General features: G+C 39.7%; 1 protein-coding gene and 1 pseudogene across 1 annotated transcript in view; one reads left to right on the top strand and one right to left on the bottom strand.

Annotated features, from left to right (window-relative positions):
* PCCA (propionyl-CoA carboxylase subunit alpha) overlaps positions 1 to 27,534 on the top strand; it is a 341,666-nt gene that overhangs the window by 271,411 nt on the left and 42,721 nt on the right. The window contains exon 21 of the mRNA XM_070408647.1: positions 11,857 to 11,910. Coding sequence (XP_070264748.1) covers positions 11,857 to 11,910 — 54 coding nt within the window. The remainder of the gene's footprint in view (positions 1 to 11,856; positions 11,911 to 27,534) is intronic.
* LOC139004999 (large ribosomal subunit protein uL29m pseudogene) lies at positions 1,955 to 11,831 on the bottom strand (annotated as a pseudogene).

The raw sequence follows: 27,534 nt of genomic DNA, 5'->3' as shown, positions 1-27,534 counted from the left end.
GCTACCAGGTCATAAGCAAGCAATAGTCTATTTGGGAGCGAGTGTGTTTAAAAGTCTAGTTCATTATAATGTCAAAACTGGTAAAGCTTCTAGACCAGTGATGGCGAACCTTTTGAGCTCGGCGTGTCAGCATTTTGAAAAACCCTAACTTAACTCTGGTGCCGTGTCACATATAGAAATTTTTTGATCTTTGCAACCATAGTAAAACAAAGACTTATATTTTTGATATTTATTTTATATATTTAAGTGCCATTTAACAAAGAAAAATCAACCAAAAAAATGAGTTCGTGTGTCACCTCTGACACGCGTGTCATAGATTCGCCATCACTGTTCTAGACTAAGAAGTTTTTATAGGGAAAATGAGAGTTGCTTTCTTCTTTCTTTCTTTATATCCTCTCCCCTGTCTTACCTCTATCTGGGGTCACTCCAAAGTTGCAGTATGGGGTAAAGATGAGAGGCGCACAGCAGGAAGAACTATGTTGACCCTGGGAGATAGAATCTGTTACTCATTTTTTGGGGGGCTTGACAAATGTCCCAAGCTGGCTAGGGGACACTTAATGTAGATTTGGGGGAATGCCTCATTTGCAGAACCCTTAATGCCTGCTCTGTCTTTTCCAGCTGCCCCAGCATCCTGCTTTTTATCCTTCCATATGTTCCTGTTAGGCAGGGTCTCTCATTGTGCCCCAGCCTGGGTCTCTTCTGCAGGACCAACATGTGAGCCACAGAAGTAGTTATAGGTCCTTGCCTCACCAAATCTACTCTTCTTGTTCTGTCACCAAAAGGATTGCTTATCTTCTCTATGTGTCCCTCAAAATCCAGGAGACACCTGGAAAGCCAAGTGATTCTCACGAAACCCCTCTCACATAGCTTCAAGTGTTCAACCATGAATTCTTAGCTTAAGAACTCAACTCCTTCTTCCCTCCCTTTCTTCCTTCCTTCCTTTCTTTTTATTGAATTTATTGGGGTGACATTGGTTAATAAAATTATATCGATTTCAGGTGTACAATTCTGCAGTACATTATCTGTATGTCGTTTTGTACTAAGGGTATGGTCACCACCCCAAATCAAGTCTCCTTCCATCACCACTTAACCCCTCGTTACCTTCTTCTACTGCCCACCTCCTTTCCCTCTGGTAATCGCCATGTTATTGTCTGTGTTTGAGTTTGTGTGTGTGTGTGTGTTTATTTGTTTGTTTTTGCTTAATCCCTTCACCTTTTTCACCCAGCCCTGCAACACCTCTCCCCTCTGACAGCTGTCAGTCTGTTCTCTATTAGTCTGTTTCTATTTTGTTTGTTAGTTTATTTTTCATTAGATTCCACATATGAGTGAAACTTATTTTTCTTTGATTGGATTATCTCCCTTTTGAACTTCTTGCATAATCTCTTCAGGTGAAAGATGGGTGATTCCTGGTTTCACAGTTTCTTAGCATGTTTTACCAGGGAGCCTAGTTTAGCATCATTCTTAAGAATAAGTAAACATTTCGTTTTATTGCTGAATTCTTGTGACTACATAAGTAGTAACACTTAATATCTTTATCTGATTAGATAATGGAATACTTGGGGAATACCTTTGCTTTAGGAATTTGCTGTCTATTCATTCAATCAGATCCCATTGTCTACTTATTTTTCTGGTTTTTTATTATTAAATTTTATGTTACCCATTAATTTCTTTTAAAAAAATTCTATTTGGGCATGTACCATCATTTGGATAATTTTATAGGTTACTAACTCATTTTAATTGTTTTAAACCACCTATTTAAGTTTTGATTTGACCTTGAATTCTCACTGCCTGGCAGAGTTCTTGGCATGTGTAGAGACTCAATAACTGTGGATGACAGGATGAATGGGTAGTCATCCTGTATTTTGTAATTTCACAAATAAATCTGTTTTATCCATACCTTAATTTTAAGATTTAGATTTTATTTCTTCTAAGTCTTCACCAAATTAAACCAGGTTCATAAGATGGCCTTCTTGGCCATTTTATCAGTTCTTTCTAATTCCTGATCTTTCAACATTTGCATATACTCTACTAGATAACGTGGCTGTTTGATCTCTGCAGATGCAGAATCACTGTAGTTTCTGTGACAGCAAAGAAAAACAAGAGGGCTCCCAAGGACCTGCCCACTGAAGGATCTTATCAAAGTATGTTCCTTTCCAGTTGAGTTAATGTCTATCCTACTTGCCTTCATTAGGTGATAGGTGTAAAGAAAGGCCCACCTCAGGCTATTTCTGATTTCTCTAACTCAGAGGCTCGTGCACACACTGTTCAGACTCCCTCTCACCCAGGGTCACTAATCATTGTTAGTAACTTCAAGTATAGAGGCAGTGAAGCATCTATTTGAAAGGAGGGTCATATATTTTGAAATAAAGTAATCCTATATAATAAAAGCCTAATATGCTAAGTGTCCAGTCGTCCCGTTGGCCATTCAACCAATCAAAGCGTAATATGCTAATGATATGCTAAGGCCGCTTAACTGCTTGCTATGATGTGCTCTGACCACCAGGGGGCAGACAGTTGACCAGTTGCTATGACATGCATGCACTCACCACCAGGGGGCAGACACTCCGACCAGTAGGTTAGGTTGCTGCTGGGTCCAGCCAATCAGGACTGAGTGAGATGGGCTGGACATGCCCTGGAGCCCTCCCGCAGTCCCTCTCTGGCTGGCCAACCTCCCGTGTCCCTCCCTGGCCCCAATTGTGCACTGGTGGGGTCCCTCAGCCTGGCCTGGGCCCTCTCGCAATCCGGGACCCCTCGGGGGATATCGGAGAGCAGGTTTCCGCCTGATCCCACAGGCCAGGCTGAGGGACCCCACTGGTGCACAAATTCGTGCACTGGGCCTCTAGTCTATAATAATCCTAATAAAAGACAAAAAGGGTAATTGACCGTACCTTCCCTATGCTTCCCATTGGCTAATCAGGGTGATATGCAAATTAACTGCCAACCAAGATGGCGGCCGGCAGCCACGCAACTGAAGTGAGCAGGAGGCTTGCTTGCTCCAGTGGTGGAGGAAGCCAAGGTTCCCCGCCTGCTGCGGCCCGGCTCTGAGCTCCAAAAGCAACAAAGTTTCAATTATTGAAGCTAAACAAACCCAGATACCTGCTTTCAGCCAGCCGTGGCCACGGAGCTGGAGCGAGCAGGATGGCAACAAAGTATCAATTATAGAAGGTAAATAAATCCCAGAATAAAAAAGAAAAAGAAAAAAAGGAGAGGCTGGGAGCTTCAGTTGCCAGCCAGCCTGAAAACGGCCCTCAGCCCCTCATCCAGGCTGGCCAGGCACCCCAGGGGAAACCCCCACCCTGAAGGGGGTGTGACCAGCCTGCAAACACCCATCAGCCCCTCACCCAGGCTGGCCAGGCACCCCAGCAGAACCCCCACCCTGATCCAGGACACCCTTCAGAGTAAACCAGCCAGCCCCTACCCGTGCACCAGGCCTCTATCCTATATAGTAAAAGGGTAATATGCAAACTACCCTAACAGCAGAAAGACTGGGAATGACTGGTCACTATGACACACACTGACCACCAGGGGGCAGACGCTCAATGCAGGAGCTGCCCTCTGGTGGTCAGTCGCTCCCACATGGGGGAGCTCTGCTCAGCCACAAGCCAGGCTGATGGCTGCCAGTACAGCGGTGGTGGTGGGAGCCTCTCCTGCCTCCTCAGCAGCGCTAAGGATGTCCGACTGCAGCTTAGGTCTGCTCCCCGCTGGCAAGTGGACATCTCCCGGGGGCTTCCGGGTTGCCAGAGGGATGTCTGATTGCCAGCTTAGGCCCAATCCCTCGGGAGGCAGGCCTAAGCCAGCAGGTGGTCATCCCCCGAGGGGTCCCAGACTGCAAGAGGGCACAGGCCGGGCTGAGGGACAACCCTCTCCCCCTCAGCCCGGCCTCCTCCTTTCCTTCTACTCTAAAAATCAATGGAAAAATAATATCCTTGGGTGAGGATTAAAAAAAAGTAAGAACAAGTGAAATTAATTTTACTAATCCATTTTATTTAACTCAACATATTGATGAAACAATATAAAAATGATTACTGTAATACCAGAATTGACACATGTGCCTGACATGTATACAACAGTAACTTACATAATGGAACAATTAAAGGTAAAATGTAGTCCTACCAAAAAATGAAGTTGTGTTTCACAGAAAAATATATTACACTGCTTCTGTATTTAAATTAACTAAAATTAAATAAAATAGAAAATCTAGTTTAGTAATAGTTTCACACAACAAATCTTTTTTATTTCCTTCTCAACACTTTAATTATATTCTACTGGCAGGAAATCATTCTATTTTTTAAAACTAGTACTAATTTTTGTTAAGCTTCTAAATGAAAATTTTGAAAAGTTGTCAACTAGATGAGAAATTCTTCGGGGTTTTTTTAGTGCTCCCACATGTGTTAATTACAGTTTTGGTTTTTATCTTTTAAAATTAGAAGTAGATGAATTACACTTATTTTTTAACAGAAGAGGGATTTTCTGTCTTCTGTACGTGTTGAACTCGCTGTTTTCTTCATACACCCTAGCACCTTCTTAGTGTGGAGCGTGCTGAATGAATAGAACATTTTTTTAATTACTGTGACTATTCCTGCAAAGTAATTTTTTTTTTACACTTGAAAGAGGCTCTTCAATTTTACTTTGAATAACTCAAATAGTTTTCATTTCTTATAACGTAATTTGTCTGCTTGGGTTTAATATATTGCTTCTTGTTAGCATTTTACACACTAGATTTTCACTTTGCGCAGTCATGTTGTTTGAACATTTGCAAGCAGAGCCGACTAACTGCTATTGGCCTGTTTCTTTGTGTGGAATGATTTCTTCCATCCACCTGCTCACAGCAGGTTGTCCACAGGCCTGAAGAGTAGCTAACTACTTTTGAAAATATCTTGAGATCCTGCTAAGGTCTAACAATTTCTGCATTTGTGTGCTGTGAAGCTATTCATGGTGTACCTTTGAAGCCTGTTTTCTTTTTATTTCTCATATTCTTGTTTAAATATTTTCAAGAGAAGATAATTTTATTATAAATAACAGTACAAAGCTGATTACAGCACGATTGCATTCTACACTGAATAGGTCATTGATATTCAACTAAGTGGAACTAATTTTCTATGTTCAAGCAGACAAATTTGGAATAGTGTCCCAGGAACCTCATGTTATTTACTACAGAATACCAGATTAAATGGGTTACTTGTGAATTGGTTGCAGTGTTACATAGGTTTTATAACATGATAACTTAAAATGTTCAGTAGGCCCATAAGGAATATTATGTAAGAACATGAATATGATAGAAGAGATGTTACTGTGCTTGCAGACTGCATAACTATCTGTGATACATTTGCAAATGCTTGTCCACACAGAATTTGAATAAAGTTTTAAAATTTAATCATAATTTCTGTGTTTGAAGAAAATGAATTGATTTTCACATCACTTGAAAGAAAAAGTGAAATTAAAAATAAGCTATTTCCTTTTTTCAGCTTTTAAAATAACTCCCACAATCTCTGAGAACTAGTTTTAATCCTAGTAAATATGTATAGAAATTAAAATAAATATTTTAATTAGAATATTAAAGTGGCTTATGCTTTTGATTTGAAAGTAATCATCTTATGTTTTTAGTTCCAAAAGAAATGTTTTCCATGTTTTTTAGATACTTCTCCCTACCTCCACCCCTTTTGAATTAGCTGTTATTTTGTGCTATATGCATGTGATTACTCTGGAGACATCAATGCAATATGAAACCATCCATTTAGGATGTATAGGATACATAAATATATAACTTAGAATAAGTAGGGGTTGGTATTTTTTCTAAAGAAGTAGGAAATGAAAGAGTAATTATTAACCATCTTTTCATGTTCCTGAAAACATCAATTACAGTTACACATCTTAGAAACAAGCCCACCAGCAGAACAGAAATAACTCCTTTCACTAGGCTTCAAAAACTTTCATCACAATTTAACAGCTGGGATGTAAGTGCAACTGTAATTTAAAATTTAATTTTGATGCAAATCTACCTGCTTTTGTAATATAGTCCTAGCAGTTTTCTTGTCTCTGGTGGCATTTCTTTTATGATTTGGCATTGCTTTTAAACTTTTAATATAATAGGAAAATGTCTTTCTGAATCCCTCCCCACCCCACACATCTATCTGTTAACTAGAGAATGATCTTTAGTAGCTGCCAGAAGAAGAGAATTTTGAACAGTGTAAACACTGATTGTAGTAAACATGGAAAATAATACCAGCAGCTGCACTGGAGACCGATAAGACAAATCCCACAGTAATGGCCTTTAAAACGTATTATCAGGTTGGAAATCAGTGAGGGGGAAAAAGAAAACTATTACTATTTCTTCCTCTTACTGTTCAGTGAGATTACTCTTTAAAAGGTGAAATTGCCTCTGATTTTATTATCTTAGGGAGAATTTTTAGAACATTTGATTTTTGTGTGTGAATGCTTTTGCTTTTTTTTTTCAGTGAGTAACTTTGCTAATTTTATATGAATTGATTTAACATTTGTTAAATTATGTGAATTATTAATGTTAAAATTATTATCTTAACAAAGTCTTCTAAAAAATTATTTTCTTTAAAGAAAAGAGGCAGTATATTTTGTAGCTGTTGGAGCAGACTATCAAAATAAGAAAAGAAGGAAATGTTTATCTAGCTATGAAGTGTCACTTAAAATAGAAAAAAGGGTAAAATATTTGGAGGAAATATTTTAGTAAGGATGAAATATATTTCATGAAAATAAAAGCCTTAATTTTTACATTATTTTACTTTTTGCTATTAGCTTATCAAATGGTCCGCTCATATTTGTTTTGGCGTGCTTCAGATTTATTGTAGGCATTTGAGTATTTTGTTCTTGGTGGATCCAAAACCTAATTTTTTTTTTTTTTTTTTTTTTAAATATATTTTATTGATTTTTTACAGAGAGGAGGGAAGAGGGATAGAGAGTTAGAAACATCGATGAGAGAGAAACATCGATCAGCTGCCTCCTGCACACCTCCTACTGGGGATGTGCCCGCAACCCAGGTACATGCCCTTGACCGGAATCGAACCTGGGACCTTTCAGTCCACAGGCCGACGCTCTATCCACCGAGCCAAACCGGTTTCGGCCCAAAACCTAATTGTCTTAATCCTAGACTATGGAAAAAGTGTATGTTCCTGTTTCCTATATAACAGCAAATTCCAGTTTTGAATGAAATTTTGTTTTCCTATTTTCTATTACATCAATCCTTATTGCTGAGATATGTTAGGTTTTGGGATCTCTCCTTCTCTCCCTCTCTCCCTCACCCCTTTTCTCCCTCTCTCCCTAATCAAGTATATAGATCCCAGTAGTGTGGTGTGTGGGGGGCGGAGAAGCTGATAGCTATTATGTATATAATTGTAGCCTGCTTTAAATTAAATTTAAGGGCAACTTATTTGGTACTTATATCTATGGTTTGCATATTCATTGATAAAATTTAATTTTGTTTTTAATGTTAAAATATAAGTTTTAAAACCTATTATTTTATGTATTATAAAATTTTTTTTAAATATATTTTATTGATTTTTTACAGAGAGGAAGGGAGAGCGATAGAGAGTTAGAAACATCGATGAGAGAGAAACATCGATCAGCTGCCTCCTGTACACCCCCTTACTGGGGATGTGCCCGCAACCCAGGTACATGCCCTTGACTGGAATCGAACCTGGGACCCTCCAGTCCGCAGGCTGATGCTCTATCCACTGAGCCAAACCGGTCAGGGCTGTATTATAAAATTTTATTTGCCTGGGTATCAGTCTAATCCTGTAGGGTAAGGAAAAGGAACTATTTGTATTTTTAGTGTCGCTTACATGGAAAGTAATGTCAAGTATGACCTATACAGTATTCCAGATCAGAAATTTTTAACCTTTTTCATCTCATGGCACACATAAAGTAATTACTAAAATTCTGTGGCACACCAAAAAATATATTTTCCCTTTGATTTTAGAGAGGGAGGAGGGGGGGAGAGAAACATCAGTTGGTTGCCTCCCCCACATGCCCTGACTGGGGATCCAACCCACAACCTGGGCATGTGCCTTGGCTGATAATCAGACCCGCTACCTTTTAGTGTATGGACAATGCTCCAACCAACCAAGCCACACCAGCCAAACAAAAAAAAATAGGTGTAATTTTGATTCATTCACACCAGACAGCTCTTGTTGTGTTGTCTGTTGTCAATTTTTTTTTTTTTTTGTCAATCTAGGGAAAAGAGGTCAGTGCCCTGACTAATTGCATGTCTTAAAAATTCTTGTGGCATGGCGGTTCGAAATCGCTGCTCTTGATTCTGGAGATACAACAGTGACCAAGACTTATGTGGCAACAGGGGGGTGTAGATACCAAACATTTAAATACATAAAAAAGGTAATATGAGTATTGAGAAGGTTGATGAAGACTATAAAACAGGATAATTCCTAGAAAATGACTAGAGGAGATAGGGTGGGTAGGAAGTCCTGTCTGAATATTGATTTGAGACCTATAAGGAGAACAAGGCAGCTATGCAAAAATCTAGGGGAGGTGGGGGAAAGTCCCAAGTAGAAGGAATGGCAAGTACAAAAGCCCGGGGACAGGAAAATACTTGGTTTGTGTGCAGGTCAGAAGGAAGGCCAATGTCTTGAGTATAGTTAGGAGAGTGGAAAAAGATAGGCAGGGACCAGGTGATATAGCATCTTGGTAGGCCAAAGAATTTTGTGTGTTTTTATTCCAGTTCCTATGTGAAGAGTTTGAATAGAAGAATAATATGATGTGATTTAAAATTACTGCTGTGAGGAGGATGAATCACAGGGGATGAGTGGTGGAGACAGAGAAATTGTTTATGTGACCATTGCAGTCTTCCAGGGAGAAGTCCAGCTCACTGTCGGTTATTGTAAGGCTCAAAAGTTGAGTGGTTATTACCTTTTCAGTGGTTGGAAAAAGTTAAAAGAAAAATAATGTTTTATGACACATGAAAAGCATATGAGATTCAAATTTCAGTCTGTAAATACAGATTTACCAGAACATGGCCATGTCCATTCGTGTTTATCTTGTCTATGGCTGCTTTTGCAATTTTTGTTGGAAGTAGAACCTTACTGCCCTGCTTTTCCCTATCCCCCAGCAGTTCAGTGGCATAGCAGTGGGAAAGTAAATTATGATATTTTTTTTGTGTGCTCAGGACCAACATTGAAATTTTTCTGAAGAAGAAGAAGCACCCTCAACCACCACAGTTCCAGCAGCATCTTTTAAACCTCAATGCAAAAGCAGAGAAAATGTCCATATTTAAAAACCCATTTAACTGTTCCTAACCTTTAATTGGAAGTGATTAAACTGCAGCATAATGTTATGCTAAAGGCAAATATCAAGAGAAGAATCTAACAAAATTCTGTAAATGCCTTTCCAAGTGCCAAATAGGTTCAAGTAAAATCACATGCCTGTGGATCAGTGTTGGTATTTGGCAGTAATGTCTGTGGAAAAAGACATTTTCAAAGATGAAATATGTAAAATCTCATTAAAAGTGACATTGAAGTATTACAGAAAAATTGTGCTTAGTTATATTTTGAATGTTACCAAAAATTGTGAAAATTTGTTTTCTCTCTTGTTATCTAAGTAGCTACATAATCTCCTCAATTTTGCCTTTGGGCTTAAAAAGCCTAAAATGTTTAGTATATGGCTCTTTGCAGAGAGTTTTCCAACCCTTGACTTAGATGAAGGTGGTAGCAGTGGGGATGGTAAAAGTGAACTGATTTGACATATATTTAGGAGGGAAGGCACAAAAGATTGACAGTTGGATTAGATACTGGATATAAAGAAAGTTAAAGAATTAAGGGTGAACAACAGAATGAATGAATAGTAATATTTACGGAGATGGGAAACCTCAGGGAGGTGCAGCTTGGGAAGACAAATCAAGAATTCTGTAGATTTAATATGTGCATTAGCTATCCAGGTATTGATGTTCAGTTAACAGTTAACTGAGTCTTTAACTCAGAGGACAGATGGTAGTTGGAAACAAATGTGATACACATAAGCTAGGTTTTTCTTCTAAAAACCATAGATCTGCCACTTACAAAAGAATAAAATTGGACACATCGTACACTATATATAAAAATGAACTCAAAGTGGATTAAAGGTCTAAATATAAGATCTAAAACTATAAAACTCCTAGAAGAGAATGTAAGCAGAAAGCTTCTTGACATTGACTTAAGAATGATTTTTTGGATAACACCAAAGTCATAGGCAACAAAAACAAATAGAGACAGATGGGATGACAACAAACTTAAAAACTTTGTGCATCGAAGGATATAATTAACAGTGAAAAGGCATCCTATTGAATGGGAGAAAATATTTACAAGTTATATATCTGATAAGGAGTTAATATCCAGAATATATAAGGAATTCCTAAACTTAACAAAAACAAAACAACAACAAAAACCTAACCTAATTTAAAAATGGCCAAAGGACTTGAATGGGCATTTCTCCAGTGATCTTGTACAAATGGACAACAAGCATTTAAGTAGATGCTTAGCATGCTAATCATCTGAGAAGTGCAAGTCAAAACTACAATGAGATACCACCTCACACCCATTAGGATGGCTACTAACAAGTGTTGGTGAGAACATAGAGAAATTAGAACCTTTGTACAACTGGTATGGAAAACAGTATGGGGGTGGTCCTCAAAGAAATTGTGCAGCCATATGATCCAGTAATCCCATTTCTAGGTATACACTGAGTGGCCAGATTATTATAACCACCTGACGTTTGTAGGCAAATTAGCTATAATTTTGCGCTGAAGTTGCTAGAGGGCCAGACCATTATAAATAGGGAAGCAGGTTGTTTACCACGACAGTAGAAGTGATTTTTTTCTGACACGAAAAGACAAACACTGTATGAACCCACTTATATAAGGTATCTAAAATAGTCAAATTCATAGAAACACAAAGTATAATGGTAGTTGCCAGGATCCTTGATTCAGTGTGGGCTTGTTTCTCGAGTTTTGGTCTGACAAAATGTTTCACATGGGACATTGCAAAGAATTCCTATTGTATCTGTTACTTAGGCACCAAGGTATCGTCCACTTCTTGAAATTTTGCCAGATGATTCCTCCAAAGATGTCTCATAAAAAGAAGCACCAGATCTGGCTTTTGCTTGAGCAGGTCCAAGAAGCCTGAGGATAGCTTCCCTTTGCTGGACAACCTTATCTAATGCACCCTAGAATCTACTACTTTTTCTAACCACTCCAACTTGGCATTGGCAATCTTTGCCACTTGGCCTCCTGCTCTAGAGTTGGAAGCATGTTTTTGTTTTTGTTTTTATAATAGGACATACCAAAGTTTATGTACATATTCACTGCTTTTGTTCTTAAGTGCCAACAAGTTTATGAAGCTCCAGTTTTCACTTTTTTCCCCTCTAATTCTTGGGTCATCAAAAATTTATTCTAGTACTTTTCTTGACAAAGTGGTATAAAATAATTTGCTCTGGTGAAAAGATGTGATATTTGGCGTATTCTTAGGCAACAAACTAAGAGAAAACCTGCAACCTGTGCTAGCTGGGGCCAGAGTTATTGACAACCCGGAAGTCTTTGGGGCGACTGAGTGTCTTCTGCAAAGAATGCCCAAAATGCACCAATATATTTCCTGTCTCTATAGATTTGCCTATTCTGGACATTTCATGTCAACTGGAATCATATTATATGTGGTCCTTTGTGCCTGGCTTCTGTTGTAGCATGTATCAGCACTTCACTCCTTTTTATGGCCAAATAATATTCCATTGCTGTTTTGTTTATCAGCCCCTGGACACGAGTTATTTGGCTATTAGGAGTAATGCTGCTATGAGCATTCAGGTACACGTTTTTGTGAGTTCATTTTATACCTCTTTTTCTCCCCCTAGTGTCTTTCACGAGAAGCAGGTGGAAACATGAGCATTCAATTTCTCGGTACAGTGGTAAGTATGAAAGAATTATTACATTGTGTAGTCTCCTGATCTTCAGAGGGAAAAAAAATGTGTTCAATTAGTTTTAGCCCATGTATTTGAACTTGGCTTCACCATGATTTTATTTTGCTATTAAATGAGATGTCTTTGTATAAGAAATGGGTTCTTTAATGTGTTAGAGAAATTTCCATGATAGACTACTTTTAGCAATTTCTTATTAAAGAGAAAATAGTTTTTAAAAAATATTTCAGTTTGTTAAGTATTTCAAGTGCTTTATTTTTCTACTGGATATTTTCATCATAACAATAAGAACACATATTATATAAAGATGCTTTAGAAAATAGTGACATTGGTGGGGGTTTTTGCTTACTTTTCCATCTGCCTTTCTACATCAGGCCATTTTAAGTCCACATTTCTAATGAGATTGAACCATAGTATTTGTATCTTAATTTTTTTCACTTGTGATCCTATTAATAATTTTTCATATTGCTATAAAATATCAGCATTGTTTTACTAGTAATGAAGCTGTAGTTAACATTCTGATAAGTAGATGTGACATATTTTACTTTCCATAAATCCCATTGCTTTGTATTTTAGTTACCCCTCATTTTTGCTATTATGATTGGTGTTGTAATGCACAACTTCATGTGTTTGCTTTTTTGACATTTTGAATTATTTTCAAATATTTATGAAATATTTTCAAAAATGTGTGAGATACATTTTTTTTTCTAAATTGAGTCAAAACCATGAATAATTTTATGGGTTAGTGATTTCATATCTCTTCTAAAAGGCACCCATCATATTTATAATATCACTTTGCACTCTCACTAGTATTAGTTATAATTTTCAAAAGTATTTAACTCTATCAGGTGAAAATAATTTACTTTATAGTTATTACTTCTTACTTTAATTTCATATGTTAGTAGTATTAGATATAATTTTCAAAATAATTTTATTGTTAAAAAAAGGTACCCTATTCTAATTAGCATATCTCTGTTTATGGCTGTTGTATTTTAATATTTCTCCATGTATTCACTCACTAGGTGTCATTTATAATCTTTAGAATGTCTGTTCATGTGCTTTGGGTACGTTGTTCAGGTTCTAAATTCACTTTGGAGTGTTTCCATTAGCTCTGAGTTTATCGAGGATATCAGAGGAGAGGCCTGTGGTTTGGATTTTTAAAAAAGTAGCGATTTTGCAGCCATTGAAGTAGGAAGGATGTTAATAATAATGTGAATTTATAGTTTATATATGTGTAGAGGTGTAGTGAAGTTTATGTATAATAGTATATATATATATACTTGCTCTATGTAATGTAAATTTTAAGTCTTGCATCTAAGATTTGTGGTTTCTTGTTTTTCTTATTAAGAAAGTAATGCATACTTTTTCATTTTTCATTTATTGTTTATTTTTATTTTTTTCCTTTTAATTGAATTTAATGGGGTAACACTAGTTAAAAAAATTATACAGGTTGTAGGTGCACAATTCTACAACAAATCATCTATATACTGTACTGTGTATTCACTGCCCCAAGGCAAGTCTCTGTCCATCACCATTTGCCCCTACTATACCCTTCTCCACCTCCCTCCTAGAGGTATTTGTTATTAACAATAGATATATTCTTCCAGAAATATAGCTACACGTTTTTAAATATAACAATAAATCGTGTATGCCCTTCCAGGTCATTACATAAAGATCTCTGTCATTCTTTTGAATGGTTACCTAGAATTACATTATGTGGCAGTTTTCCTGTTCCCAGCAAAGTGCCCATGCTAAGCTATCTCTGCTACTTGATCTCCCTCATTGGATTCTAATAGGTTACTACTCAGAGTTCATGTATTGAAAACTAAGTTCTTGCTCCGTACAGCCTGCAAAAAAACACAGTTTCTCCTGCAATATTTTTCTCTCAGAAAATGTCAACTTGAAGTAAAACCTTGAATTTTTCTTGATTTGTGTCTTTCTTCCACTGCCTTCATCATATCTTATCTGAATTATTGCAGCAGCCAAAGCCTTCCCACCTTCACCACTGGTCAGTCTGTTATTACTATAGCGTTAATCTGATCCTTTTAAAATATGAAGCAAGTCAGTTGGCCTTGTTGCTGTTCTTCAAGCCTGCTGGGCACATGCCTCAGGGTCTCCTCATTTGCCTTTTCTCTGCCAGGACTCTCTGCCCCCCGCTATCTGCATAGTAGGTTCCCTCCCTTTCTTCAGCCTTTACACGTGAGCCACCTCCGCCTAGTGACACTCTTTAAACTTATGACCACTCTTTCCCACATTTTATTTCTCCTTTCCTCCACTTCATTCTTTTTTAGCATTATGACTGTTCGACATATTTTACTTTTAAAAACTTACTTATCTGTCTCCCCCACTTGAATGAAATAAGCTCCATAAGCATAGGGCTTTTTGTCTGTTTTATTAATCACTCTATACCTAATGCTCAGAACAGGGCTTTAGTGTATAGCAAGCATTCAGTAGATACTAGTACTTGTCAAATGAATAAATGAAACTGACAAGCATGGGGCCAAAATATTAGATGTAAAAAGGAAATGTGAAGAAAGCAAATATAGAAACAAATGAAGAAAAAGAAAAAAGTAGAGGAGGTTTGGGACCTTAGAGATTAATCCTCTTCCTCAGATAAGGAAACTGTGCATCAGAAAAGGTCCTTGTGGGGGTTTGATGTGGAAAAAAAAGAAGAAAAAAGTAACTTGTTTGACTTAAGGTTGCACATCTATAGTGGGTGGTGGTAGAACAAAGAAGGGTACTTACACTTCTCAGCTCTCAGATCAGTGCTCATCCCATCAGCAGATGTTTTTTACCTTTATTCCTTTTATGTACTTCAGGCACCGAAAACAAAAAATACACACACACACACACACACACACACACACACTGGTATATACCACCTCACTTCAGTCACCTGAAACATACTACAAAAAAATCACACACACATATACTAGTATAGACCACCTAACCAGCCAACAAAAAGTCACCTGAACATAAAGGGAAAGAGGAAAGGAGATTTTATGTATTTAACACTACCCTCCTCCTCTAGTAAATGATAGATTACTTATTAACAAATCCCAAAGTGGCTATGTCCACTTTGTTTATATAGTTTACATAGAGAAGGAATGTCAATTTCTAGAGTAATTATTCTAAAATTCCACATCATAGACTTTGGAGGGCTAGTGTAGTTTGTTATGATGTATTTTTCTATGTGTATTATTAGAAATATTAGATCAGTCTGGAAGAGGGAAAGAAAGGGTTTTGAGATAGTGGGACTGTTACAACAAATATAGAGTGAATTCTAGCTAGCATGTGCTGCTTCAGTTCAAATTATCTGCATACCAATAGATGCAATTTCCAGGACTCGCGGGTCAGGAATCGTAGTAGCACATCACATGGTAAAGGCAAGACTCCCCAGTACACATTTCTCTTTGTGAGAAACCTTGTAGAATTTTCTATATAAGTTGTTTTTTTGAATATTGAAAACACTCTTTGGTACTCAAAGAAAAGTTTAATTTTAACCTAAGAGAAGTACTTTAATTGTATCGATAAAGTTCAGAAATATTACTGTTTCAACTTAGAGATGTTACATCAATAATTTCAGTGATTTTTACTCACACTGAATTTTTAAAAATGCCAATTTGTTATTTTCATTTCCAGTAAAACAAATCTCATTACATTTTCAAATTTTGGTTTCTCCTTTCTGTTATGCTCTTTGAACTTTATTTAAAACTAGAGGCCCGGCGGTGGGGGGGTCCCTTAGCCCAGCCTGCACCCTCTCCAATCTGGGACCCCTCGGGGGATGTCCAGCTGCTGGTTTAGGCCCAATCCCTCTCACAATCTGGGACCACTGGCTCCTAACCTCTCACCTGCCTGCCTGATCGCCCCTAACTGCCTCTGTCTCCCCTAACCTCTCTGCCTGCCTGCCTGATCGCACCTAACCACTCTGCCTGCCTGCCTGCCTGCCTGATGCCCCTAACTGCTCCCCTGACTGCCTGATCACCCCTAACTGCCTCTGCCTGCCTGCCTGATCTCCCCTAACCTCTCTGCCTGCCTGCCTGATCGCCCCTAACTGCCTCTGCCTGCCGGCCTGATCGCCCTTAACTGGCCTTCCCTGCCGGCCTTGTCGCCCCTAACTGCCCTCCCCTGCCAGCCTGGTCCCCCCTAACCACCTCTGCCTCAGCCCCCGCCACCATGGCTTTGTCCAGAAGGATGTCCAGATGGATGTCTGGAAGATATCCAGTTAATTAGCATATTACCCTTTTATTAGTATAGATTATCAGGTAATATTAACTAATTACATCTGTGAAGACAATATTTCCAAATAAGGTCACATTCTAAAATTCTGGGTGGACATGAATTTTTGAATGACACTGTTGAATCAGGTACACAGTCTATATAAGCATAAAAGCGTATTTGACATTTATGAAAAGTTAAAAAGTACTCAGGCAATTTACTTAAAATATATTTGATAAACAGGATACTCCTCCATAAGTCTGTACCTTAATATGTACTATACCTGATTTGAGTACTTCCATTTATTTTTTTAAAGCATTTTTATACTTGTTATCATCACCTATGTGATTGGTGTTATGAAGTCCAAACTCAAAACATGCTGAAATACCCATGAAGCCTATGCCTAAATTTTGGAGCACAATAGTGAGCATATGACTCAGCTATGTTAATAGCTGATAGAATCAGAATGCAAAACCAGGTCTCTCTGACTTTAAGTCAAGCTATTAACCATCAGAGGGCCTTAAAAACACACTGCTTTATTGTATAATTCGGGAGCTCTTTGTAGTAACTGCTGAGAACAACTGTCTTTTCAGCTCAGGATGCTATGACAAAATACCATAGACCGGGTGGTTTAAACAACAGGCATTTATTTTCCGTAGTTCTGAAGGCTAAGTTCAAGATCAAAGAGGCAGCAGATTCCTGGTGAGGGCTCTCTTACTGGCTTGCAGTTGGCCACCTTGTAGCCGTTATCCTCACAAACAGTTTCATCTTTCTTCCTCTTTTACAAGGGCAATAATCCCACTATGAGGGCCCCACTCTCATGTCCTCGTGTAAGCCTAAACACCCCCCAAAGCCCCCACCTCCAAATGCCATCACATAGGGGCTCAGGGCTTCAGCATATGCATTTTGTGGGACACAGACGTTTAGTCCATAATACACACTTACTTGGTAAACTACTGTATATCAGAATTTTTCCAGAACCTACGTCTATTTCAAAGTAAGTTGTCTGGGTTCTGTTTGCTTGGTTTTGTTTCCATGTTTTTGGTGAAGTTGTGAGCTTGTGTATGTCAGATAGTATAATATAAGCTTACACACACACACACACACACAACAAATGGAAGCAGTCCAGTGTTTTACTTAACCAAAATTCCTTAGCTGAACTGTGCTTCACAAAAAGGATGCATATTTTGTTATTATTTAAAGAATGCAAAAGTTAACATTTTATTCCATTGTTTATTTTTAATTTTTATAATACCATTATTTTTAAAGCACAGTACTATTACACCAAACATATCTCAGTAAAACTTTTTTTCTTGTAGAAACAATGCACATTGCCTGAAAAAGAAAATAAGCTTATACTACATTGAACAGCTTCTTCAGAGCTGTGCTGTTGGCACTTACCCAAGGACTCTTGAGGAACTATCAAATTATATGTCTCTGAAGCTTAGCCAGATCTTAATGAAACCAAATCATGCTGAATTTCTTAAAGCTAATTTAAATCTCAAATTATACATTTTAAATTAAGTTTTTATTGATAATAAATATACTTTACTTGTTATTAGCCTAGAAAGCTTGAGTGATAATATCAGTAGAATAAACATGTTTTACGAAGATTTACCATTAAGAATGTTATTAATATGACCCTTGATACACTAGCACAATTAGATTTCAAAGTAAGCATTTACGAAGTAACAGCGATTAATGACAACCATCGAAAACAATTTTGAACTCCATCAGTTTAACTCAGGAGGGTAAACTTAATATGATAATTCATCTAGTTGAATTGTATCAACTTAGCAGGAAAGTATGTAAATATGTGACCCTTACCTAGATTCTAAGTGGATGCTGTGCTGATAGATTTATCAGTTCCATTAGAGAACTTTGGGGAACTTTGGAATTTCAGCAGTTGTTCCCTTGGAGGCTGAAAACCCAACCTGATCTCATACTGGGACCATTCTGGTCTGCATATTTCCATAATTTGCCTTTGCTACTAATATGACAGCAAGACACAAATAACTGTTTCTAATAATATCAGATGGAGTTGTGGAGGACAGCATTTTAATGTAGTAAAAGACCTCCCTGTGGAGTTGTTATTGCTACTATAGAACAGCAGCTACACAGTTGCAACTGCAGTCTCTTAATTGATTCGTTTAATTAGCAAGAGCTGAAGTTTGGGCTGTATCTTGTCATCTGATATCATAGGACTCAAATTTTGCATCATTCATATTTATAGATATATAAACATCATCAAAAGCTTCTGCTTCTTCCGAAAACTCACTTTTGGATATTGAATTTTAATAGCGTAAACTTCCATTTGTTTGAAATCCAAATAATTGGGAAATGAAAAGAACTGGGTTTGTTATTATTGTTTTTCTTTATCAATACTCTTTTGGGCAGTAAATGATATCATGCATTTTTTGTTAGTATGTCTTTCAACACAAACTTCAGAGAACTTCGGTATTCTGTACTTCAAAACCCATGAGCATTCCGTCTGTTTCCATGTCTGACTCATCGCTAACATTTCTTTGCCTTTCCTCCCATCGCTGTCCTATCCCTTTCTCTGTATTAGTGGTGTTGCAGGAGTGACACGATGGCTATTGGAATTTCTTGCCTTTGCAGCTGCACTGAGTCCTGCTGGCTAAGGCTTTCCACACGTGCCTACCCCTTGGCAGAGCATCTGGCTGGCTGAATTCCCCTTGGGACTTGCCCACCACACCCAACCTGCACTGGTCCTGATTTCTTTGGATGAGGAAAAGAGAGGGGGATGGGAAGTGTCTGACTGAGGGCCCCAGAGTCTTCATCAGATGGCCACTTCCATCCCATATGCCCAGGGCTCCCCCCATTGGGTCAACCTCTCCTTATTCCGGACCTTTCCCATCCAGCCACAGAAAGCAGGTGGTGGCCCCAGGCTAGAGTTTGCCCAAGGTGGATGAAGTCTCTCTGTTCTTTTGATACATTTTCTAATGCTAAGAAAAAAAGTCAGTCGATAATATCCCATCCTGCATTTTTCCCACATATGCACAATTTCTGCCAAAATGTGGGCAAAATAAGATTTTATGAAATGGGCTTTAAAAAGCAAGCTTAATCTTGAACATTATTTTTATGGAAACATGCTGTGTACCATGTAACCAACATAAGAACAGACTTTTGGAATATAACTAATTGCTTTCTAGTCTTTTGAAATTAGCATGCTGTATATACCATGAAAGTGCAGTTATTAATAGCCCAGGCATAATGCATCTTGAACAGAAATTTAAAAAGAAGTCATGACTGCTGGCTCCACTACGTGCTATAAGTGTGCTAGATGAACGAAACTTGGTCTCTGCCCTTAAATAACATATCGGCTGTGGGTCAACACTGACACACCAGTATCATGAGTACATGGGTTAGTGCCCAGGTGGGTTGTGCACAGGCTGATGTGGCAGCAGAGAACATTGCAGATCTATTAGCTTTACTCTTTTTCATTTTCTGATACAAAAACTGTTATCAGTAGGTAAAGTATAGACCATAGGGCATAGAACTCTGATTGAGATTCTGCATTTCATATCTTACTGGACATTATAATTCTTTAATGAGCATAAAGCCTAACATTTATTTGTAGTCATGGTAGTCATCTTACATTGCATCTTATCTTACCTGTACATTACATCTCACTACATGTAAGATGCTAGTGTTACATCTTACAATAGATTGAGCGTCTATTTTGCGCTAGTCATTGAGTTCTGGCAGTTCAAAAGCAAATGATATCTCTGTCAGCAATGCGCTCACTGTCAACTAAGGATATAAAAGTATTAGTGTAGTAAGAGTGATAATAGAGGTATTCTGGGCTTGGAGAAAGGAAGTGGGGGACTGTGAAAAGCCCCCTAGTGAATGAGTGGGAGGAAGGAAGGAAGGAAGGAAGGAAGGAAGGAAGGAAGGAAGGAAGGAAGGAAATAAATATAGATCACACTAAGACTTTAAAGATGAGAGTTTGCAACAGGAACAGGAATTTCAGATAGAGGGGGAATAGCAAAGGCCTTGAGATAGCATTTTTAGGTAGAGATGGTAGAGAAAGTGAAGGGAATAAAATAAATGAAGATACAGAGGCATGGTTGCCCAGATGTTCAAGGAAAGGCAGGTTGATTGGTGAGGATAGCAGGTAGGTGGCCAGGATTGACATGAGAGATAAAACTAGAACGGCAGGAGCTAGATGTTGCAGGACCAGGCTAGGGAGACGGGCCTTTATTCCCCGGACACTGCAGGATTTGAAAAGAGTGTCAGCAGCACCCGAGGTTTGTTTTGTTTGATTTTAAAGAGAACGTGTGGGAACAGGCCAATAACGAAAAGCTACATTTGAGAGCCTCCTCTTGAGGATCCCGAGTTTAGCTGTATGTATTAGGCAGACTTGAAGATGATTCTGAGGTTTCTACCTGTGATAACTGCCACAATGACCTGAGGAAAAAAACTGATGCAATGACCTGAGGAACTCCACCAGAAAAAAGGTGGAATAGATAATGAGTTGGAGTTTTTACTATTTTAAGTGTGAAATGTCAAAGGGACATTTATGATATAAAGGCAATTTTTAGTCTGAAGATCAGGAATAAGACTAATATTTAGAATGTAAGTTGATGCTTTATCAACATGTAGAGGTGAGGTCTGAAGTCCTTCAATAGATGAGATTGCTCAAGGGGACAGTGAAGGAGAGGACAAGCCCAGAATGGACCCCTGGGAAATGGCCACATCAAGGGGGAGGCTCCTCGCCTCTTTATAATCAGTTGCATGGCATTATCTATTGTCCAAATGATTTATATTATATGTGGCTATTGGTAGCCAATTTAGTGTAACCTCAGTCATGGTTTCACAGTATCCTAGGGTGTCACTAATTATTTCAAAATATCTGAAAATCCTGCTGCCATCTGCCAAAGATCCTCTAAATCAAATTAATTTTAATGAATAACAGAATGCCTTACGTTTGTCTGACGCTTTTAGGGTTTTAGAAAGCTTATTTGAGGCCATTCAATTTCCTTTTCTTTAATATATTTTTATTGATTTCAGGGAGGAAGGGAGAGGGAGAGAGAGATAGAAACATCAATGGTGAGAAAGAATCATTGATTGGCTGCCTCCTGCATGCCCCCCACTGGGTATTGAGCCTGCAACCCGGGCATGTGCTCTTGATCAGAATAAAAACCGGGACCCTTCAGTCCGCAGGCCGACATTCTAACCACTGAGCAAACCAGCTAGGGCAGTCCATTTAATTTCTAAGATAAATAAGCCATACAGCACCTTAGATTTAATTGTAAAAATTAGACACACGACATTCTTTGAAATGTCCATTTCAAATATTTGTGATTAGTGAGTGATAGGTTCACCAACCACTACCAGGATGTTAGTGAATATTGGGTGGGTGGGGATAGGGGAAGGAATTCTAACTAAAGCTTGCTTCCCTGCGTTTGAATCTCAGATCTCCCACTTTTACTAGTTTTGTGAACTGGAACAAGTTACTTAACTTCTCTGGTCATAGTTTTCGCGTCAGCAAAATAGCTACTTTTATGGAAGTGGTGTGGGTTAAATAAGAAAATATTTGTAAAATGCCTGAAAATGGTAGCTCAACTGTTATTATAGCACCCTGAAAATACACTCTTCTTTTGCTTCATTTGCCCTGTTTTTTCCCCTCCCCTTTCTGCTTGGAGACATGCTCTCACCTGAAATTGCAGTCTGCATTGAGATCCCACAAAGTGCTCAGTCTACAGAGAAATTCGGAGGGAAAATATTTCTCTTTTATTTGGAAAGTCTAATTTTTGTTCATTCTACAGTTATGGACCCACCCCCCCCCCCACACACACACACTTAACGTGTTATTTGTCATTGAATGTTAAATATAAAACACACGTTTAAGTCTGCATTGTGTGGCAGCAAAGAATATCTGATTCCTTGAAGAAGAAGGAAGTTCACCAAGAGCAGTCTTGAGTGGGAAGACTTGGGTGTGTTGCGTTTGAAAGGCAAAATACTTGTGATGGAGGACATTCTTTGATGGCTGTAATGGGCCTTCTTTGCTCTCCCAGCCTCGCTTTGAAGTGATATTAGTTCGGCAGGCCATGTCTGGCCACTGTGGGGCAGGGCACATACTGCTGATCCAGGACCTATGGATTATTTGATTACTGCTATTTAACTTATGGGGAGTATGATGTGAAAATGGCAGCTCTTTTCTCATAGAAGAAAAAAAAAAAGTCTGTCAGTGGTTCTCAAACCTGAGCATGTATGGGATTCACCTGGAAAGCCTGTGAAAATGCAAATTCCCAGGCTCCGTTCCCAATGAGGCTGATTCCCAAAGTCTGAGGTGAGGCCTGGAATCTGCATTAATAAGAAATCAGTTTAAAATACAACAGAGACTATGTTTTGGAATATATTTTGGCACTTAACATAGAATTAGTATCTGGTGTAAGAAATGGATACCAAAATACATTACATTACTGATGTTATGAGTCAAGTCTAGGACCAGTGTTCTGGATGTTTCTTCTTATAATGAGAGGATGGAGCAAGCATTTGATCATCTGAACTAATTAATTGATTAGTGTAAATGTGCATAATACATTATTTTTTAAAATTGATTTCAGAGGGGATCGAGCCAGCAACCCAGGCATGTATGCTTGACCAGAATCGAACCTGGGACCCTTTAGTCCGCAGGCTGACGCTCTACCCACTGAGCCAAACCAGCTAGGGCACATAATTATTTTAACCAGGGAGAGAAATGATAGGACCTAAAGTATAATTAAATCCATAGTTTGTATCATCAACTGTGTCTTTTTGTTGTTGTTAATCTTCACCTGAGAATATTTTTTCCATTGATTTTTAGAGAGGGAGGGAGAGACAGACAGACAGACAGACAGACAGACATTGATGTGAGAGACCCATATCCATCTATTGGTTGCCTCCTGCATGCACCCCAACCAGGGTCGGGATTGAACCTGCAACCCAGATAGACGCAGACCGGGAATCGAACCCTCGACCCTTTGGTGTGCAGGTTGATGCTCTAATGACTGAGCCACACCGGCCAGGGCTCAACTGTATATTTAAAGCTTACTTATCAACTGCACAGCATTTTAAATTTAGTCTCAATTATTTCAAGTCTTCCATCACAAGACAGGGATAATATTTATTGTTGGCTTACAGTGAGATTTCTCAACCTAGGCAATAATGACATTTTGAACTGGATAATTCTGTCATAGGAGACTGCTCTGTGCACTATGGGATGTTTAGCAGCATCCCTGGCCTCTACCCACAAGATGCCAGAGCATCTCTCCAGATGTGACAACCAGTGTGGTTTCCAGACATTTCAAATGGCCACAGGGGTGGGGAGTAACAGTTGGGGTTTCAGAGTTTTCCTTCCCATGACACTAATAGGTATAAGGTTCTAGAGATGAAATATCTTTATCAGATGTGATTCTTCACAGTGGCCTGAAGCTTACAGTCATACCACCCTTACATACTCGAATGCCTTGTGCAGAGAAAGTGACAACAAACCTGAGCTGGCCCCACGTGTCATTTGCTTTAGGAACGTTGGCTCTGTGGGAGTGTGTACGGGTCACTCTTTCTTACTCTTCCTCATATGGGAGCAGAAATCGACTCTGTCATGGATGGCCCTTCATGAAATTTAGGACAATTGGTACCGTTTATTGGGATCCCTTTTACCATTGGAATAGCTGTGCTGGTTACCAAAGACCGTCACATCCTGAGTCAGCAGCTAGAGTGTCCAATTACGACCTTATCTCAGAAGCTGCTGCTTTCCATTTGTTCCTCAAATCTGTAAAAGCCCTGTCTCTGGTGAGATGTATCAAATAGAGTGTGTTACAGGCATCACGTCACAGTGGCATCAGCAAAATAATACTTTCCTACTTTTTCCCAGCTAGCATTTGATTGCATAGCTCCTTAATATTCTGTGGCACTTCCCCCCTTTGCATGGGAAGTATATGGCAGGATGCCTGGCAAGGCATGCGAGAGTCAGATAGTCAGTACCCCAGGGATGCATGTGGAGGGAGAGCTTTCCCAAGCCAGCATGTTTTGTATGGTGTGAGCTCTCAGGCTTGTGGGGGACAGCTAAGGTAATTACTAAGGTGTCAGTGTCAGTTCCCCGAGGTAATTACCAAGCATCAGGGACAAAGAAACTGCTAAGCGCCCTTGTTTGAAATAGAACCGCTGCCTAATGTAAGGGCAGGAAATAGTGTGTAAGTTCTAACTGTCACCCTTCGATCCCTCCATGCCCTGTCTCCGCTGCCCAGTAAACAGCCTTTAAAATGGTGGCCAATAAGACAGTGTTCTCTGAGTCCCTACAGTGTGCCTAGCGCTTTATGCTTGTCACCTCATTTAGTCCTCACAACCCCTTGACAACATCAGCAGAACCCCCATTTTAGAGATGAGGTGATGCCTCCATTGTAAACCGACAGCAATGAAGAGCTTTGTCAGAGCAGCTCATCCACGGAGAGCAGCCACAGGATTCATGCCCAGATCTCAGGACAGACCTTGGCTGCTTCACACCAGCGTCTGGGTGGCTGGATTTCCGTTTTCCCTTGGCCCTCTGCACATCCTCATTAGCACTGACTGCCGGGCAGAGAGCAGCTGGCAGGGAGAGGGTTAAGCTTCCCCTGGTGTGCTCCAACTCAGAGCCAGCCCCCTAGCAGGCAGATGCTGAAGATTTGGTTCCTCCGCTTCCCCACGTGTATTTTGCAGTGCAGCAAGTCTAGACCAGTGGTTCTCGCCTGGGCGATTTTGCTCCCCAGGGAATATTTGGCAACGTCGGGAGACATTCTGGTTGTTACAAGCAGTGGGTAGATTTCCTTAAGTGTATGGCAAGCATCACCAGGGATGCTTCTGAATATTCGACAATAAACAAGACAGCTCCTACAAAAGTATTATCCAACCAAAAATGTCAAGAGTGCCGAAGGTGAGAGTTGTGCTCTAGATAATAATTATGGGAGGGCATAGAAATATCTGTGAGCATCTCCCAACCCTTCACACTGCTCTCTAAAACTCTCAAACTTACATGTTCTGTGGATAAGTAGACCACAGCTGTTGCCCCCTGTTCATTCTAGATGACCTCACCCAGCCTTAATTTGTAAATTGAAAGAACTACAGGCATCTTGATCATTTTAGAGAAAGAACTGGGCCCCACGTGCATATATGTTAAGTATGTTGTTTTACTATTTCATCCTAATATTGATAACTCTCTTTGGGTGCATTTGGGTCTTCACATAATTTTGACCAACTTATCATTCCTATAGATAAAGTTTTCCCTTAATCATTGTTTGCAGTTATGATCCAAAGGACTTTCTTTATGCTGTTTTTTTTTATATTCTTGATTATATTTAAATTTCTGTTTTGAAAAAGGGACACTTTTTACAGTTCAAGCTTGCCCATCAGAAGGGTTTTCTTTTTTTTCTTTTTTTATATATTTTTATTGATTTTTTACAGAGAGGAAGGGAGAGGGACAGAGAGTTAGAAACATCGATGAGAGAGAAACATCGATCAGCTGCCTCCTGCACACTCCCCACTGGGGATGTGCCCGCAACCAAGGCACATGCCCTTGACCGGAATTGAACCTGGGACCCTTGAGTCTGCAGGCCAACGCTCCGTCCACTGAGCCAAACCGGTTAGGGCTAGAAGGGTTTTCTTGTTGGATCATCTCTGTTAATTCCACAGCCACTCAGAATATAATCGTCAATTAGCTATTACTATATCAGTTTATCAGTGTGCTGACAAGAAGCCTGTATAAATACATCTGTATGCCCCGGGTGCACACACGGCGTGTCTGAGCCTTTGATAAAGCCTGTATCTTCCAGCTGCTCTTGTGGTTTGACGGCAGGGTTCTGAGGCGGTAAGACCGGTGCCCGGGTAGCAGCTTCCTGGCTTCACTCTCAGCGATCCCCCCTGTGTGGTCTGCAGATGTGGTCTTAACTTTGCAGGGGTTCTGAAGTGCCCCCGAAGGATTTTAATTTATGGAGATGAGTGAGTGCCAACTGAAAGACTTGCTTACATTTCCCAAGAAAAGGGGCACCCTGTGCCATGCAGGGCCACTGGGAAAGCACCAGGGCTGATCAGGAGGCAAAAAGGAGCAAGACAAAAGCGTAGGCCGCAGTTTCATTTGGAGTTTCCCAAGGAAAGGCAAGGCATGGCAGGGTAGACCATTTAGGACTGTCAGGCTTGATTAATGTCAGTGGGCTTTGGGCTGGAGGGAAGGCCTCTAGGTGTCCGGTGCCTGGCCCGGAGAAGATTATGGCAAGGGAAGTCGTGGCGTGGTGTGCGAGCCCGGTAAAGGGGGTGTTTAGCTTGCCTGCTAAAGCTGTGCTCCCGAGTAAGCTCTTCCCCGTCTTCACAAGCCCTGGGAGAGGCGGTCTTTCCCCAGGTCCGTAAGGGCTGAGGATGTCAAAACAGTATAAGATACAGAAAATTTAAAAAAAGAGGGACGATTAATACACAAAGAACCTGGAAATAATCAGATCCAAGGGAACCAATGGACAGTAACTGAACTCACGGATTGTCGTCTAAACCAGAGCTTGCCTTTATTAACTTGGAGGGAGGCATATGCTTCCAGTGACCAAGTCTTTAAGTCTTCTCTCCAGAACATCGGCTGAATGGTGGCATCAGAATAATTAGCAAGCTAGTTGGTCAAAATACTTTCAAAACTGGCCTGGTTTGCGTGGTGATCTGCGCCCAGGGAAGCCTAGTTGTGCCTGTGCTGTGCTGAAACCTGGTGAGTCTCTCTGACCTTCAGCAGGAGCACCTCCCGCATCACCTTGCCTCCCTCTTCTGTGCCTCAGCCCGTCTTCCCTCAGCAGGACCGTGCAGCTGATCAGCTGCACCCACCTAAGCTACAGGTCCAGACCTCAACTAGAGAGAACTCTGGTCCTGCCTCCCTTAGGCTGGCACGCAGGTCATTCGATTGGAACTGCCAGTGTCCCCAAACTCTCTGGTCACGAACTTTCACAGATGGTTAGTGATGGCACGTCTGTGTGGCGTTTCACAAGCGGAGCTCTCAGAAGTTCCTAAGGATTTTCCATTTCTTAGGGAACTCCCTCTGAAGTGCATATACCCAGACAGGAAAAATATTTCGTGCCAAGAGTCCTGGAAGATCTCATTTCTAGTCCCAGTAATGCTTTAAACTGGTTGTGTGACCTTCCTAAACCTCCCTTTTCTTTGTTGTAGAATGAAAGGTTGGGGTCAGTGACCCTGAGGTCTTTCCCAGCACCATCCTGCTCTGAGAATGATTACATTTGTCACAATGTACAGTTTGCTTCACAACAGTAGCAAAACATCACACATGCAACTTATTATCATTGCCAATCTTTTGATTTCCTTGAGTTTTTTTCAGTCTCGTTTGGGGCGACATCACTGGCTTATCGCACCATGATATTGTGTCCTGTCACT

The sequence above is a fragment of the Myotis yumanensis genome, unplaced genomic scaffold (assembly GCF_028538775.1).
Source record: "Myotis yumanensis isolate MYYU_CA2020_CCGP unplaced genomic scaffold, mMyoYum1.0.hap1 SCAF_3, whole genome shotgun sequence".
In the NCBI taxonomy this organism is placed as follows: Eukaryota; Metazoa; Chordata; class Mammalia; order Chiroptera; family Vespertilionidae; genus Myotis; species Myotis yumanensis.
This window is presented reverse-complemented; position numbering and strand designations above follow the sequence as displayed.